At 54.7% G+C, this 14,089-nt stretch overlaps 1 protein-coding gene across 8 annotated transcripts in view; it reads left to right on the top strand.

Annotated features, from left to right (window-relative positions):
- CASZ1 (castor zinc finger 1) overlaps positions 1-14,089 on the top strand; it is a 275,827-nt gene that overhangs the window by 167,571 nt on the left and 94,167 nt on the right. For 6 of the 8 annotated variants that reach the window (XM_027882516.1, XM_027882519.1, XM_027882521.1 and 3 more), the window contains one exon: positions 7,248-7,333. Coding sequence is in view for 1 of the 8 variants with exons in the window: in XM_027882521.1 (XP_027738322.1) it covers positions 7,330-7,333 (4 nt within the window). In the remaining 7 variants the exon portion in view is untranslated. The remainder of the gene's footprint in view (positions 1-7,247; positions 7,334-14,089) is intronic. The other 2 variants (XM_027882522.1, XM_027882517.1) reach the window with 1 other exon arrangement.

Here is a 14,089-nt window from a genome sequence, read left to right as displayed (position 1 = left end):
TTTCTTTTTTTTTTTTTTTTTTTTTTTTTTTTTTTTTTTTTTTTTTTTTTTTTTTTTTTTTTTTTTTTTTTTTTTTTTTTTTTTTTTTTTTTTTTTTTTTTTTTTTTTTTTTTTTTTTTTTTTTTTTTTTTTTTTTTTTTTTTTTTTTTTTTTTTTTTTTTTTTTGTCTTTTAACATGGTTTTCCTAAAAAGTTTTTTAATCAATCAAATTTGAGGCAGAAAATAGGCTTGGTCACGCCTGGTCCTTGGGTCGTGTGACACTCACTCAGGGTCCTGACAGCTCCTCAAAGGGGGCACCCGGGACGAGGAGGGGGGGCCGGCAACGCGTTTCCCCAGGAAAGGGCCCGTTTCCATGGCACTGCCCCCACCTCTCCGCCATCCGCCAGCCCGACATGGGCCCGAGGCTCTTCAAAAGGGGCGTTGGGGAGCGTGTGCGTGTGTGCGGGGCCGGGGAACAAAACGCGGCGCGGGGGCGGCGGGGGCCGCGCCGACAGCTGCCGGGGTTCTCTGCCCCCGGAGCTCGTGGGGAGCCAGCGGGAGCCGCGGCGGCAGAGCCGGGGCCCCGCCAGGCCCGCATAATCAGGGGCTTTTCATAAATGCCCCATTTTTCATCCCCATCTCAGGCATGTGCGCCGGCAGCGCTGGCGCGGGGGGACAGCGCTCCCCAGTCCCGGTGCTCACGCCGGGCTCTGCCCCCCTATACCCTCGTCGTCCTCTGCCCTGTCTCCGCAGGCTGGCAGGTGCCCACTGCTCTGCCAAAAGCAGCTCATGCCCCCCTGGCTGGGGCTGGGATGGAGGGACTGAGGAAGCAGCCTCGGGGCTGTGTCAGTGCCGGCTTCCACCGCGGCAGGACCCGGGCTCGGCGTGTGCCTCACCATCCTTGGAGTCGCCTTTTCCCTTTTCCTCGGGTCCTCCTTGCTTCCCTCACCTCTCCCCACCTTGCCCTGGGAGACCATTTGCCCTTCTGCTGCCTTCATCCCAGGCTCTGTACCTGGGGTTTTAAAACCCTTTTCTTCCCCCCTCTTCCTGCCCCCCCCTGCCTTTCTGAAGTTCTCTTCTGTCACTCTGCCACCTCCTGCCCTTCTTTTCCCCATGCCCTTTCCAGTTCTCCGTTCGTGCAGGGTCTTTTTCTTTCTCTCTTTTTTATAATTAATGATTAGTTTTAATTGGTTTGCTTAGGCAGCCTGACAGCAAATTAGCAGGAGCCAGCCCAGGGCTGCCGAATGCCAAGTTTGGGGACTGCTGTGCTTTACAGAAGCCGTGGCGGGAGGTGAAATCCTTGGGATCGCCCCTTGGCGCTCCCCCCCTGCTGTGCTGGGCCGGGCTGTAGCTGCTCCGTGAGGTGGGGGGCCGGGGCCTCTCCTGGTCCCAAGTGCCATCAGTGCTGGGAAGCTGGGACGGGCAGTGGGTGCTGTCCCTGTCCCTGTGTCCCTTGCCTGGCTCCAGCACTCTGGGATGCAGGGTTACCTCCAGGATGGCCCCTGTCCCTTTCCTACTGCCCAGTGCTGGTTTTCCTCCTCCTTTTTGCTTCACCTTTTTTGAGCTGGGCTCTGCTCAACAGGTTTGAGCAGAGGGGCCAGGGTGAGAGGCAGGACAGGATGTCCCCGGGGAGCGCTGTGCCGAGGGGAGTGCTCAGGCACCGGAGCAGGCGGCTCTGCCCGGAGCTCAAGGCAGGTAATGGGGACAGGGTGGGAAAGGAAGGGGGGCTTTGCTCTTTTCCTCCTTCGCAGTGATTTCCCTTCGCTTTGCTTTTCTTTTCTTTGCCTCTTTTATAGCTCCCATTTTTCTTTTTTATGAGAGAGAAACTGCAGGGTTCTCCCAGGGCTGGGAAGAGCGTTCGGTCCCAGGCTGCTCCCAGCCAGATGGAAGGGGAAGAGAAGGGGGGCAGTGGGCCTGTAATCCTGGGAGGAGAGTTTTCCTGGTTAAAGAGGATTGGGGATGGAGTCTAGGATATTTCAGCATGTTGGTTTAGGAAGAAGGGGCAGACCATGACCTATTTGGAGTGCTTGTTGATTTTCAGCACAAAACTTTGCTGGGAGCACGGTGTAGCCCTACAAGTGTGGACGGAGTTGGATTGTGTTGCACCGCTGGTATTGCCTTGTAATGGCAGCCAAGAAAGGGTTCCCTTTCCTCTCCTGCAGCCCATGCCTTTTTCCCTGGGCAGCCCGAGATTGGCAGGAGATGATGGTCGGGTGGGACTGTGCAGCTGGAGCTATACAGCAGCCAGGATATTCCAGCCTTCCCAGACCAAGAGGGCTTGTTAGGCTGGTGACAACAGGGTGTGTTTCTTGTCCTTCTCAGTTGTCCTTCCTTCAGGTGTTTAGTGGGTGCTTTTGTCCTTACTGGACAACCAGTCCAACCCTCCAACTGAGTGTTAATACCTACATTTGCCTTTTTATGGGATCCAGAGCTCACGTAGAACTGAAATCGGAGGGATGTGCTGTCTTCCTGGGATTTCTGTCATGGAGGAACAGCCTTTTTGTCAGTCACAGAGGTCCCTGCTGCATTCCAGATTCATGAAAGATGGAAGCCAGCACAAACACGTCTGCTCTCAGATCTGTGTGTTGTTCAGCTGTGAGTGTACTGGCAAACACCATGCTGTGATACCTTGCTGCAGCCTGGCCCCTTTCCCAAAGACTCGTGTGGTTGGAGCTCGCTCAGGTGCAAACACTGATAGTGCACGTACCGGCTGCTGCTGCGCGGGCGTCCCGCGGGGCTCGGGGGCTGCACGGCCCCCTCCTCTGCCCTGCCCTGCCCTGCCCAGGGCACGGGGCTCTGCGCTCCCACACAGCTCCAGTGTCCCTGCCCAGTCCTGAGGAACCCGCAGAGAGGCCCTCATGCCTTCACCAGTGTTCTGGACCTTAGCTGAGCTTCGGGTCTCTGCGGAGCAAGGCGAGAGCATGTCCTCCTGTCTTGGGGAGACAGAGAGAGGGATAAGTGTGGAAAAATACCTGCTAGAAAAGGCATTGAGACCTCACAGATCATTCCACTTTTAGGTGATCTTGGCTTATCCCCGGAGCTGATGTCCATAGAGTAGCAGAAAATTGATTTGTAGCAAAACTTCCTTGTTCTGTGCACTGGGAAGTCTCCTTTTCCTTTTCACACACACCCATCCTCTCAGGGAGTGTTTTAAGACCCCTTTCACTTTCTTGTAGGCTGTTTACATTTCGCTGCCCTTCAGTGAGCCAAAAGGGGCTCAAGGAGGTGGCCACACTCTGTACATTTTTGTGTACCGGCAAGGCTGGGACAGGTCCATGTCGTTTGTTTGTCAGTCCCATGTTGGCCAGTGCTGAGGAGTAAGTGACGCTCAGGAATTTTTTGTCGGGTGATGCTTGGACAAGGCTGGATGTGTGACCACACACCCAAACCCTGTGCCATAGCTGCTGCTAGGCACTTGTGGCCCTCAGCAGAGCCCAGGCATGGGCAGCGCTGGGGTGGCTGGATTCCCACCCACAGGGCTGAGTGCAGGGTGCTGGGCTCTTGTTTTGTGGCTTACCAAGTTTATTGCTCGTACCGGGCTGATCAGGACAGTTCCAAAACTTGGTAGTGCCACCGGAGCGCCAGGCACTGTACAGAGTTGAATGAAGGCACAGCTCCTTCCCTGGGAGAGCAGCCCAGTGTCCAGGACACTCTCCCTGGTGTCCAAGCCATCCCTTCCCTTCTGGTTTGAGCAACATGAGTGCCAATATTCAGTCCCTCCCTTTGCAGTTTAGGGGCTCCACGATAATCGTGTAGTTGTTGACAACCGAAGAGCAGCTCAGGATCACCAGCTGTTTCACTGCAGAGCCACAGGAGGGAAACTGAGGCACGGAGCTGAAGGTGCCTAAAGATGCCCTCGGAGCTCCAGAGTGACCCACTGAGGGATTTTCCCGCCTGGGCTCTGCGGTTGCCGACACAACCCACCGTGGCGAAGGAAACCGAGTGGAGCGGGAAGCAGCAGTGCCTCCTGTGCTGCCCTGCCGTGCCTTTGGCTTGGCTTGCTGCCCTTCCTCTCCTCTTCCTCCCCTGGCACCCTGGCTGGCAGCACGTGCCCCGAGTGCTGCTCGGCCGGCAGCCCGAGCCGGCTCCTTTAAGGCAGCCCGCCGGGGGACCGCGCGGTGCCAGCCTGCGCCGCCAGTGCCGCTCCCGCTTCCCCCTCGGAAAGTTTCCTGCCCAATTGTTATGTGCGATCCGATCTGAAAGTTGCTCTCTAAGCTTCTTGTCACATTTTGACTTAATGAAGTGCAACTGGAGTGGGAATTGGGGTTCATCACGCCAGTCTCACTGCGCTCCCTTGTTGTCAGAAAACAGGGGCGGTTGGGGACCGTAATGCAACGCTGCAAGTCGTTATCATTCCGGTCAGTCTGTTTAACACAAAATTAAACAAAGAACTAATTAGTGCCTCATGAATTAATAAATGCGCAGTTGCCGGGTAGGAAGGGGAGGAAGGAAAAAAGGTTGTTGAAGGAAAGATACTGAAAAAGTCGAATTAGGATGTTGTGTCAAGGGGAAAAAAAAAATCTGAGTCCACTTTGGCGAAGAGTTTGGATCCATTGGTTTCCTTGGAGTAAGCTCCCCTCCTCCTCCTGCGTCCTGCTCGTCTGCTCTGGAGCAGCAATGTACAGCAGGCACGGGGAAGAGGCAGCCTTTCAGTGCTTCTGCAGGGGGGACTTATGAGAAAGACAGGGACAAACTTTTTAGCAGGGCCTGCAGTGGTTGTGGTGATGGTTTTAAACTAAAAGGGGGGCAATTTAGCCTAGATTTAAGGGAGAAAATTGTTACAGTGAGTGTGGGGAGGCCCTGGCACGGGTTGCCCAGAGAAGCTGTGGCTGCCCCATCCCTGGAAGTGTCCAAGGCCAGGTTGGACGGGGCTTGGAGCAACCTGGGCTGGTGGAAGGTGTCCCTGCCCATGGCAGGGGGTGGGACTGTGTGATCTTTAAAGCTTCCTTCCAACCCAGGCAGGATTTTATCATTTTCCAGTGAGGATCCCTAGAAGCTGGAGCTGGTGTCCAGTAGCCAGATGTAAATCTTTACCCAAAGCATATGTGGGAGCTGAGAGGTGTGGGGTGGAAGCCCTTCATTGGAAAGGAGGGAGCCTTCAAAGCCGGTCATGGCGAGCAAGTCTCCTCTCTTTGTCTGACGGCTTTTTTTCACGGGGAATCCACGATTGACACAGTAACAGTGTGTAATCTCAGATTAACTCTGTCCCAGCAGCGCTCCCCCTGCTCCTTGCCCTCTCTGGCCCCCTCCTCTCATGGATCTGGGCAGTGCCGGGGTGTCCGTCCGGCGTTCTCAGAGCGGGGCTGGACAGGGGGCCGTGCCGGGCACCCACCCGGCCGGGCAGCCCCGCAGGTGCCGTGCCGTGCCACGCTGCCAGCGAGCGGGCTGGGCTCTGGCACATTGTCAGGCAGGGAAGCAGAGCTGGGGGAGGGAAGAGTCCATCCTTAAGAGGACATGTCAAGTACAATTAGCGTTATCTGTCTAAATATGTACTGGGAACACAGAATACAAGAGGAGGCCTGGCTGGCTTTAATGGAGACATATGCAAGGTCATATTGCCTCATACAATCCCCCAATCTGATTTGGGGATTACACATTCTAAGTAAATTGGCGTTATTCCTCTTGCATCATTGATAAGCTGCGGCCGAAAGAAGAGGAGTAAAAAAAAAAAAAAAAGAAAGGAAAAAAAACAATTAAAAACTCAAACCCAAGAATTGACCGTGCACAGGGGCGAGGGAGTGAAGGCAGAGAGAGTTACAGACAGAGAGATTGGGAAAGGGGGAGAGAACAAAAGGGAGGGAGAGAAAAAAGAGCGTGACAGAGTGGCAGAGAAAGCGGAGGAAAGAGCAAGGAGGAAAGGGAGAACAAAGGGAAGAAGAAGAAGGTGGGAGAAGGGATGAGAGAGCCAGAAGGACCGAGGGTGCCAGGGTGGGAGAAGCACCTCAAGTGGGGGAGCTGTTACTCCAGCCATGCCCTCAGCCTTGTTAGCACCAGGATTTGAGTGGGAAAGGAAAGAACCAGGCTGGTTATGCATCCTCCTCACCCGAGGGGCTCCCTGCGCTCTGTGTCCATCCATCCATCTGGGATATCTCACCAGCTCCTTCCCACTCTGGGTCCCAGCCAGCACCAGGCATCTATCTTTGGCAGTGCTGGAGTGTGAGTGACGGGAGGAGCCCGGCCACACGCACGGAGCCCCGGACACAGGGGCAGCACAGCGTCCCCTGAGCCCAGTCCCTCTCCCTTCTGCCCTCCCAGGGGCTAAAGAGGGTCCCTGCAAGGGGCTGGGTCCTGGCACCCACTGGTGCATGCAGAGAGGGAGCGTGTGGAAAGCTGGATTCAGCCACGGGCTGGCTGTGCGTGACCTCGGGGCAGTTTGTGACTGCAGTGCCACTGCGGGCAGTGTTGGGAGCTGTTTTGGCTGCAGGAACAGCCCAGGCACCCTCACCACTGTGCATGGAGCCACCCTGTGCTGCCTGCCCCCTCCCAGCTCTGGGAGAGGGAAGTCCCTGGCTGGCTGTAGATCAATCCTCCCCCTCCCACGAGCTCTCCTCCTGCGCAGGATAACCCCCTCCTGAAGTCTCACGGCACGGCTTTTATGCTCTGTCACATTTTTGGAACATATGGTTTTAAATAATTCAATTTACTTTTCATGTGTTTTGCTGTGACTTTTTTTTTCCCCTGTCCCTTTTCTCTTTCCTCCTCACTCTCTGGATTCTCCAGAGCAGAAAATGCACAGATGAGTGGATAAAGGGGTTCAGTGCACTGGGACCCAGCCCTGCACCCCATCATCTTGTGCCCCACTGGTGTGCAAGGGAGGCCTCAGCATTAGCACACGGGTGAACCTCTGAAAGAGGGGTCAGCAGAGGAAATGGGAAGATTGGGAAGGGAAAAATTTGACGTGGAGCAGAAGGCAGCCTTGGATGTGTGGGCAGAGTGTGGTGCAGACCAGCAGGAGGTCTGTCTCTGATACCTGGAGGGCAGGATTCAGGCCAGCAATAGCTGCTCTCTCTATGTGAAATTATTCCCAACCTTCCTTGGGAGCCTCTTGCACAGAGAAGTGCCAGTGCGTGGTGTGTCTGGTGGGGTGCATGGCACTGGGGGTACAGCCAGGAGCAGGACAGCGTTTTGTTCCCCTGTGGAGCCTGAATATCCCAGGCTGGCCCTGCTTGCAGCTGAGTTCTCACCCAGGTGTTGTGAGTTGTCTGTGCCTTGGCTCTTGCTCAGGTGTTCCCTGTGCGTTAACCGGATCCTTTCTCTCCCCCTTCCAGAATGAAGTGAATTTAGAGCTAAAAACGAGGCAAGAAACCAGGCCTTGAAATCTCCGAAAGGTAGGAGAGACTTCAGACTGCAATGGGTATGTCACTACGCCCTCCTGGGTTCTCTTTTCCTCTGCGTGTCTCTCACACTTATGGCCTGCTCACTGTGGCTGTGTCTGCACTAGAACTTGTGGGGCTGGACCAGTGTTAGTTACAGGGGTGGAAACAGAAGAAGGTCTATTGCAGACATGGCCTGTGTATGTCCTAATCCTGTCTTTGTCTTTGTACACCAGTTGTTCTGGCTCCTGGTTTGGTCACTGTGGGTTTTCCTCAGTATCTTCTCTCCTGCCTCTATCTTTACAGATAAAAAACTGTGTAAGGGTTTTGGTGAGAGGCTTCATCTTCATCCATGTGGGCTGGGGGAGATGGATATAAGGTCCTTTCACTGAATAGGATGCAGTCTCCATCTACTGTGAAGTTTTGCTGAGCTCAGTTCACATAATTCAGATGGTGATGTGCGTGTTCTCCTCCTCCTCTGGCACAGTTTTATCTGTTCAGACTGCAGCACCATGGTGGTAGGATGGAAGCAGCTCTGTCTCCAGCAGAATCCTGACTGTTCTGGGTCTTCCCTTTTCCCAGACATCATGGTGTGTCTTACTGCAAAAAACCCTCCAGCTTCATGGTGTCCTAGAGCTGGATGGTCGCTTAACCTTTGATAAGAGTTAGAGGCCTAAAGCCCATGGGAATCAAAGGTGATTGTGTCTCTTAGATGCCTCATCTCCATGTCCTGGGTCAGAGATTCCCTGTGCCACCTCGGACGATGGTTGCTGAGAAGTCCCTGCCAAGCCAAGGCAGTTCCTGCTCTCCCTGGCTCTTCCTTGTGGCCCTGGGAGTACCACTGAGCTCCTTGTGTGTCACCAGAAGAGTTCCCACCCTCCTCCCTGTGCCTCTGTACCCCTGCAGCACTGCCAGGCTGGCCTCTCTCATTGCTCCTCTCGGCAGGTGTGAGGGCAGGAGTGGCCACAGGGAGGGTGGGGAGTGCTCTGCCCTGTGGGCCACCCCTCCGAAGTGCCACGGAGGGTGCCTGCCCTCGGAGCATCCCTGTGGCAGTGGGGACCCCCTATGCCCAGTTTCAGGGAGCTCAGGGGCTGAGTCCGAGCACCATCAGAGGGGCCCGGGCTGGCTGGGGCGGGAGGGGCCCCAGGCCGGGCTGGGCAGTGTCAGAGGTGACCGGTGGAAGGCCAGTGTTATGTAAATACCGCTGCTGTAACATGGCAGGGCTGAATGGCCCTGTGCGTCCATCCATCATTGCTGGGGAACAGAAGCCTCCCTGGGAGCACGGGGGGCCGGCAGCGCAGGGCAGGCAGACACAGGCAGCATGTGCCCTACTCATAAACTGTTTGTTTTCTTTTTGTCTCTCTCGTTTCGGGGCACCCCACCGAGAGCAACTCTCTGTTTTGTCCTTGCAACCTCTCCCCCAACCTTCCCCCCACCACTTCGGGCCTTCCTTTTCCTCCCTCCTTCCCCAGAGCCTTAAAAAAATGGAGAGGGGGGGTAAAAAGGGAAGAGAAAAAAAAAAAAAAAAAAAGAAAGTCCCCGGTTCACATTGCGGCTTCTTTCTCTGACTTCAAAGGCTCCCCATCATTGTTTGGGATCGGCAGGCAGTGGCCCTGAAAACGTGATCACAGCCGGGCACAGTGTAGGTCACCACCGAGCGCCATGCTCCGAGCGCTGAAAGGAACAGGCAGATTCTTCCCTTTTCATGCTTCACAACCCTGGTTACAGCGCTCTGCCTCGCCCGCGTGCTCCTCGCTGCGTGGCCATTCTTGCTCTTTTCTCCTCCTTTGCCTCCTGCCCTGCCTCTCTCTCTCTCTTTCTCCCAGGTCCCTCATTCCTCCGTCCCTGTGCTCTCATCCTGCTCTCCTCTGTGCCCGGCGTCACACACTTTTCACACTTCCTTATTTCCTTTCCATTACTTTTCTTCCTCACTCTGTCCCGCCTGGCACTGCTGCCACTTCTCTCTGTGACGTGAATCACTGCTTTATTTCTCCCTTTTCCCTCTCCCAAAGGTCGGTCAGGAGGTTGATTTCCTCATGCCCCCTGTTCCTGTTTGGTAGCAGCCGTCCTCTGACATTTGCCCGCGTTTCTTTCTTCCCCTGTGATGTCTCACTCACTGTGCCCAAAGCTGCAGTGGTTCTGTAGTCTCTGGATCAGCCCCAGACAGATGACAGCCCTGCCCTCCCCACAAGGTGTGAGCCTGTTGCTCTCATGTGCAATGGGCTTATCCCCCGAAATTTAGCACAGCCTCACATGGGGAGGCAGCACACGGAGCCTGCCAGCAATGTCAGCTTCCAAAACTGCTCTCTGGCTTTGCTGGTTAACCTGCAGGGCTTGGCAGGTGGGATTGGTGTTGTTGGGTGGGTTTGGGAAGCCAGGCACTGACTCCATATATGTCACAGGGAAGCCTTTGTATCTTGTAGGTCTCACAGGGAACACGACAGTGATGGCAGTGCTGAGAGCAGAGTTAGGCAGGGGGAAGCAGGCCCAGCAGTTTGAGTGGGCATCCCAGAATACTTCCTCAGTGGCTTTCAGTGAGGGAACATCACCGTGTTGTACTGAAGCTTTGGGTACGTTTGGCTGCACGATGAGCCAACAGCCAGACGGCGACTCCCTGCCTGCAGAGCATCCCCCCAGCAACACCAGGAGCTTCATCCTGCTGCGGGGGAACAGCCTGGACTTGGTGCCCCTCCAGCACCCACCCGGGCACAGCCGCCCTCCCCTCTGCCCCCGGAAGCGGAGATCTCAGTGCTTGTGCCTCTGGTGATTTGTGAGGTTGTTTTAATGCCGAGGAGCCCACCAGGACTTGTCTCTTGCTAAATAGGCATATTAAGGGACATTGCGGCAGGGGTTATAGAGTAATAATTTGTCCTAATGAGCCGGTGTCACGTTCTCCCGGCCGAGCCGTGCACAGGCAGGAGCTGTGGTAGGAAGGGGCTGCGCTGCTGACCTGCCAGCCCAGGTTAATGAAGTACTGCACTGCCAGGGGTCAGAGAGCAGGAGCTCAGCCAGTCAGCAGTGCTTCAGGGAGTGGAGGGGAAGGACGGGGCTCTCCCCTGAGCTGAATGTCCCAGGGAGGGCCTGTGCCACACTGGATGGAGCAGCAGGATGCACGGTGTGGCACTGGGATCTCTGTGCTGTGCTGCTGGGCTGAGTGCCTCAGCACCCTCATCAAACTCATCAGGCAGAGGTGAACCTGCTGCAAATGGGGCGTGGCTGGGGTTTGTCCTCTGGCCTTGCAGGAGAGCCCAGGCTGATGGAAGTGGAAGGAGGCTGGAAGAGTAAGAGAGAAGGATCTCACCTCTGGTACAGGTGCTCCCAAGACCGGCAGGGTTGAGATCCCACAGAGCCAGACCAAAAGGCACCAGGGGATAGGTGCAGGCACGTGGCAGGTGGTGATGACCGGTGTCTAGCTAAGAGGTTTACACAGAGGTGCCAGAGGAAGTTCTCTCTGTCCTTCCTGTTCCCTCCTTCTCCTCCAGTTATGCTGCCCCATGGCTTGCTGAGATCCTTTGCCTTGCACAGCAACTCTAAACTCAGGCAGTTGCTTCCATCCCTTGTGGGAGGTGGGCAGGAAAGGCACAGGGAGTGTTGCCAGTCCCCCAGTGAAGAGCATCAGGGAGCAGGCTGGAGGCAGGACACCCTGGGCAGCTGTGGTTCTGCAGGAGAGGGCAGGAGGAGCCAAGAACAGGGAGTCCTGGCCCACCTGCTGCCTTGGGGATCCATGGCCTGCCTCGTCTCTGTGGGTCACACAACTCCATCCACGCCACACCAGAGCCCTGTGGTCTGCAGCACAAGCCTTGTGTATCATCTTCCTCCTCCTCCTCCTCCCACTCTTTGCTCCTTCCCCCCCCTGCTTCTCTTTGCTTTTCCCTGTCTCCATCTCTCTCTCCCTTTCATCTACTCAGAAGGCTTTACTCTACTTCCTTGTCACCCTAATTGATTGCATTAACCTTTCAGCGTATTGGATTTCCCCAGCACCGTGCAGAGAGCGCTGTGCAATATGCTTATAATCCGGGCTGTAATGGACAGGGAGCAGTCAACGAGCCTCTGCTCCAACAGGTTCTGCTGACAACTTCTTCTCAGGGAGGGGGAGAGGGAGCACTGGGGGAACCTGCCAGCACGGGGGTCCTGCAGCCTCTGCGCAGCCTCGGTGCCCCCCGTGAGCAGGGTTCCAATGTTAGCTTGGGAGAATGGAGTCCTTGGAAAAGGATCCAGCATGGGAAGCAGGGAGATGTTGTATTTGACCCTAGTACTGTAATATTTCCTTGTGTCTGAGCACCTCCCTTCTCTGCTTGCCTGCAGTTTTGTTCCATCTGTTCAGTGCTTTACATTTAAGCACCTGTTGCTGGTGGCAGGATGAGAAGACAGTGTCACAGAATCTCCCTGTTTTCTCATCGTGCTTGCCTCTGCCTTGTCCTTTAATTCCTGTGTGTGAGGATGTGAGGGAGGTGCACACCTTTCCTGGGGTTTCAGAGAAAAGCATAGGAATTCTGTGCTGATGAGGAGGACAGCACCAGGGTGCAGAGAGATGTGGAGATAGAAGCCCTGAGTTAAATCTCAGGCTTGGCCTTGGATAAATCCTTTCACTCCTGGGTACCTCATTTCCCCCCAGGATGTCAGAGCTGTGCTTTCGGTGCAGCAGAGTCTGCAGGAGGGCTGGGGGAGACCCAGGGCTGCTATCACTGCTCGCTGGGCAAGGATGGGAAAGTGTCTGCAGACAGGCAGTGAAGCTACACAGCCAAGTGTCACTGCTCACGCTGCCAGTGAGGCAGGAAATAAACCCACAGGATCAGGGGCAAGAGCGTGTCAGCCTGTGAAAGGCCTGGCAAACTGCTGGTGGCCAGGGCAGAGCCAAGAGATGCTTTGGCATCCTCTGTTTTAGAGGACTGGGATGATGGATCTGCCATAATCTCCTGGCCGTGGTGCCCAGTCTCAGTTCAGCACAGTGCTGTGAGCAATGGGGTGAGTTTCACTGAAGCCAAAGTCATTTAAGCACACATTTAGGAGTTCCAGTTGACATGGACCATAGGATGAGACGCAGACACTTGCGAGGCCCTTTTATAGTTCTCCTTTTCAAACAGCTTTCAGCACAAGATGGTTCTTCATTTATGGTTGTGGCTCACAGTGTAAAAACCAGCAGCAGTGTCAGGGTTGCTCATCTCTTCGCAGGTCTTCAGCTCAAAAGTTGCCTCATCTTGTTAAAAGCAGAGTTACTTTGCCTCTTTTGAAGGTGCTCACTCTGCCCAGGGGATGTTTAGAGCTGGTGTTCAGAAACTTTGCAAGTTCCTGAGCGCACCAGAAGGAGGGGACAGGGCTGTACCGTGCTATGTAAAGGTAAATCCCCAGTCTCTTTGTTTCTCCAGGAAGAAAGGACAGGAGTCAGAGAAAAGAAAAAACTCTTCCAGGTGATCGTGCCAAAAAGTGGGAGTCTCCTTAGAAGCCAGAAGGTAGTTGAAGGGAGGGACTTTGTTTTAGGTTAAATGGAGAAGAAATAGGAGCAGGAAGCAAAGGGTGAGAAATTTGAAACAAGCAAGAGAGAAAGCAAGTGAGCGAGAGCAGCACCTCCTAAATGGAAGGGTAAACAGGCACTCCGAGGCATTAACTTAATTGATTGTTCTGCAACAGGCTGAACGCTGTGTTATTCTGTCGCCGTGGCAACAACCCAAAAAAATTGTCAGCCTGTTTGGATGAAGTGAAGCGAAACATTCTCTAATTTGCGGTGATCCGGGTGTTTGTTTTCCTTCCGAAGAGGCGGGGGCTCTATTGATCTATTGTTTGCACAGAGCTTTTTTTTTTTCATGGCGATACGGGGAAAGCAGAGCCTGGGGTGTGCTCCCCGGGGCAGGTGAGGCTGCGGGGGCATCTCTGCCGTCTTTCCACGGATCTGCCTGTGCTGGGTGGCCACGTGAATCCCACAGAAGTTCCAGCGGTAGGAACCATCCCAAGGAAGCTGGAGGACAGGGGGAAGTGTCTGGCTGTGATGAACTTGTGACAAAAGTCTTTGGCTGTGGTGAATTTGTGCCGGAGCTACTGCTTTGGTCCGTCCTGTTCTCGTCCCTTTGGGCTCTTGCAGTTCATAGTGTCACAGAATCCCAGAATATCCTGAGTTGGAAGGGACCCACAGGGATCATCAAATCCCACTCCTGGCCCTGCCCAGGACTACCCCAAAAGTCACCCCAGTTCTGTTTGTACTGCAGTCTCTGGTGTTAGGTAGGGTCAGCTACAACTGCCTCAGGGACAGGACCAGCTCTGTGGCCCTACCTGCTCCCTTCCCAGATCCATGCTCTTCCATGTGTGCACAGCTGTGCTTGTGAGAATGTACTGTTGCACACTTGATGGAGGACAGGAATCTCCTTTGAGTTTGTTTCTATCCCACAGCTGTGCTAAAATAACAAAGTGCCCACTTTGAGCTCCCTGTTGCACCAGCAGAGGTGAAATCCCTGGACCAAAGGAGGGGGAATTTTTTGATTTTATCTCCTGGGATAAGGGGCCAGGCTGCCCCATGGGGCTGTGCAGGACAGGAGATGAGGATGGCCACAGTGGGATGGGTGGCTGCCTGCAGGCACAGCTTGGGGCAGGGCCAGGGGTTGGCACGGGTGGGAAGAGGCCCCACAAGTTGTGCAGTGAATTGTGCACCTTGTCAGCAGCGTCTGGCCCTGCACAGCCCTGGGGGCCAGGCAGGAGCTCCTGGGGATGCCACTCGCTGTCAGCACATGCTTGGTTGCAGAGTGAAATGTCGCTGCAGCACTTGCTTCAGCTGGGAATTGTTCAGTCAGAATGGGAAAGCCCAGCAG

Source organism: Empidonax traillii, unplaced genomic scaffold (genome assembly GCF_003031625.1).
Source record: "Empidonax traillii isolate 1590-97213 ecotype Southwest subspecies unplaced genomic scaffold, ASM303162v1 scaffold106:size2091409, whole genome shotgun sequence".
NCBI lineage: Eukaryota > Metazoa > Chordata > Aves > Passeriformes > Tyrannidae > Empidonax > Empidonax traillii.
The sequence above is the reverse complement of the archived record's forward strand: the minus strand, read 5'-3'. Positions and strand labels throughout refer to the sequence as shown.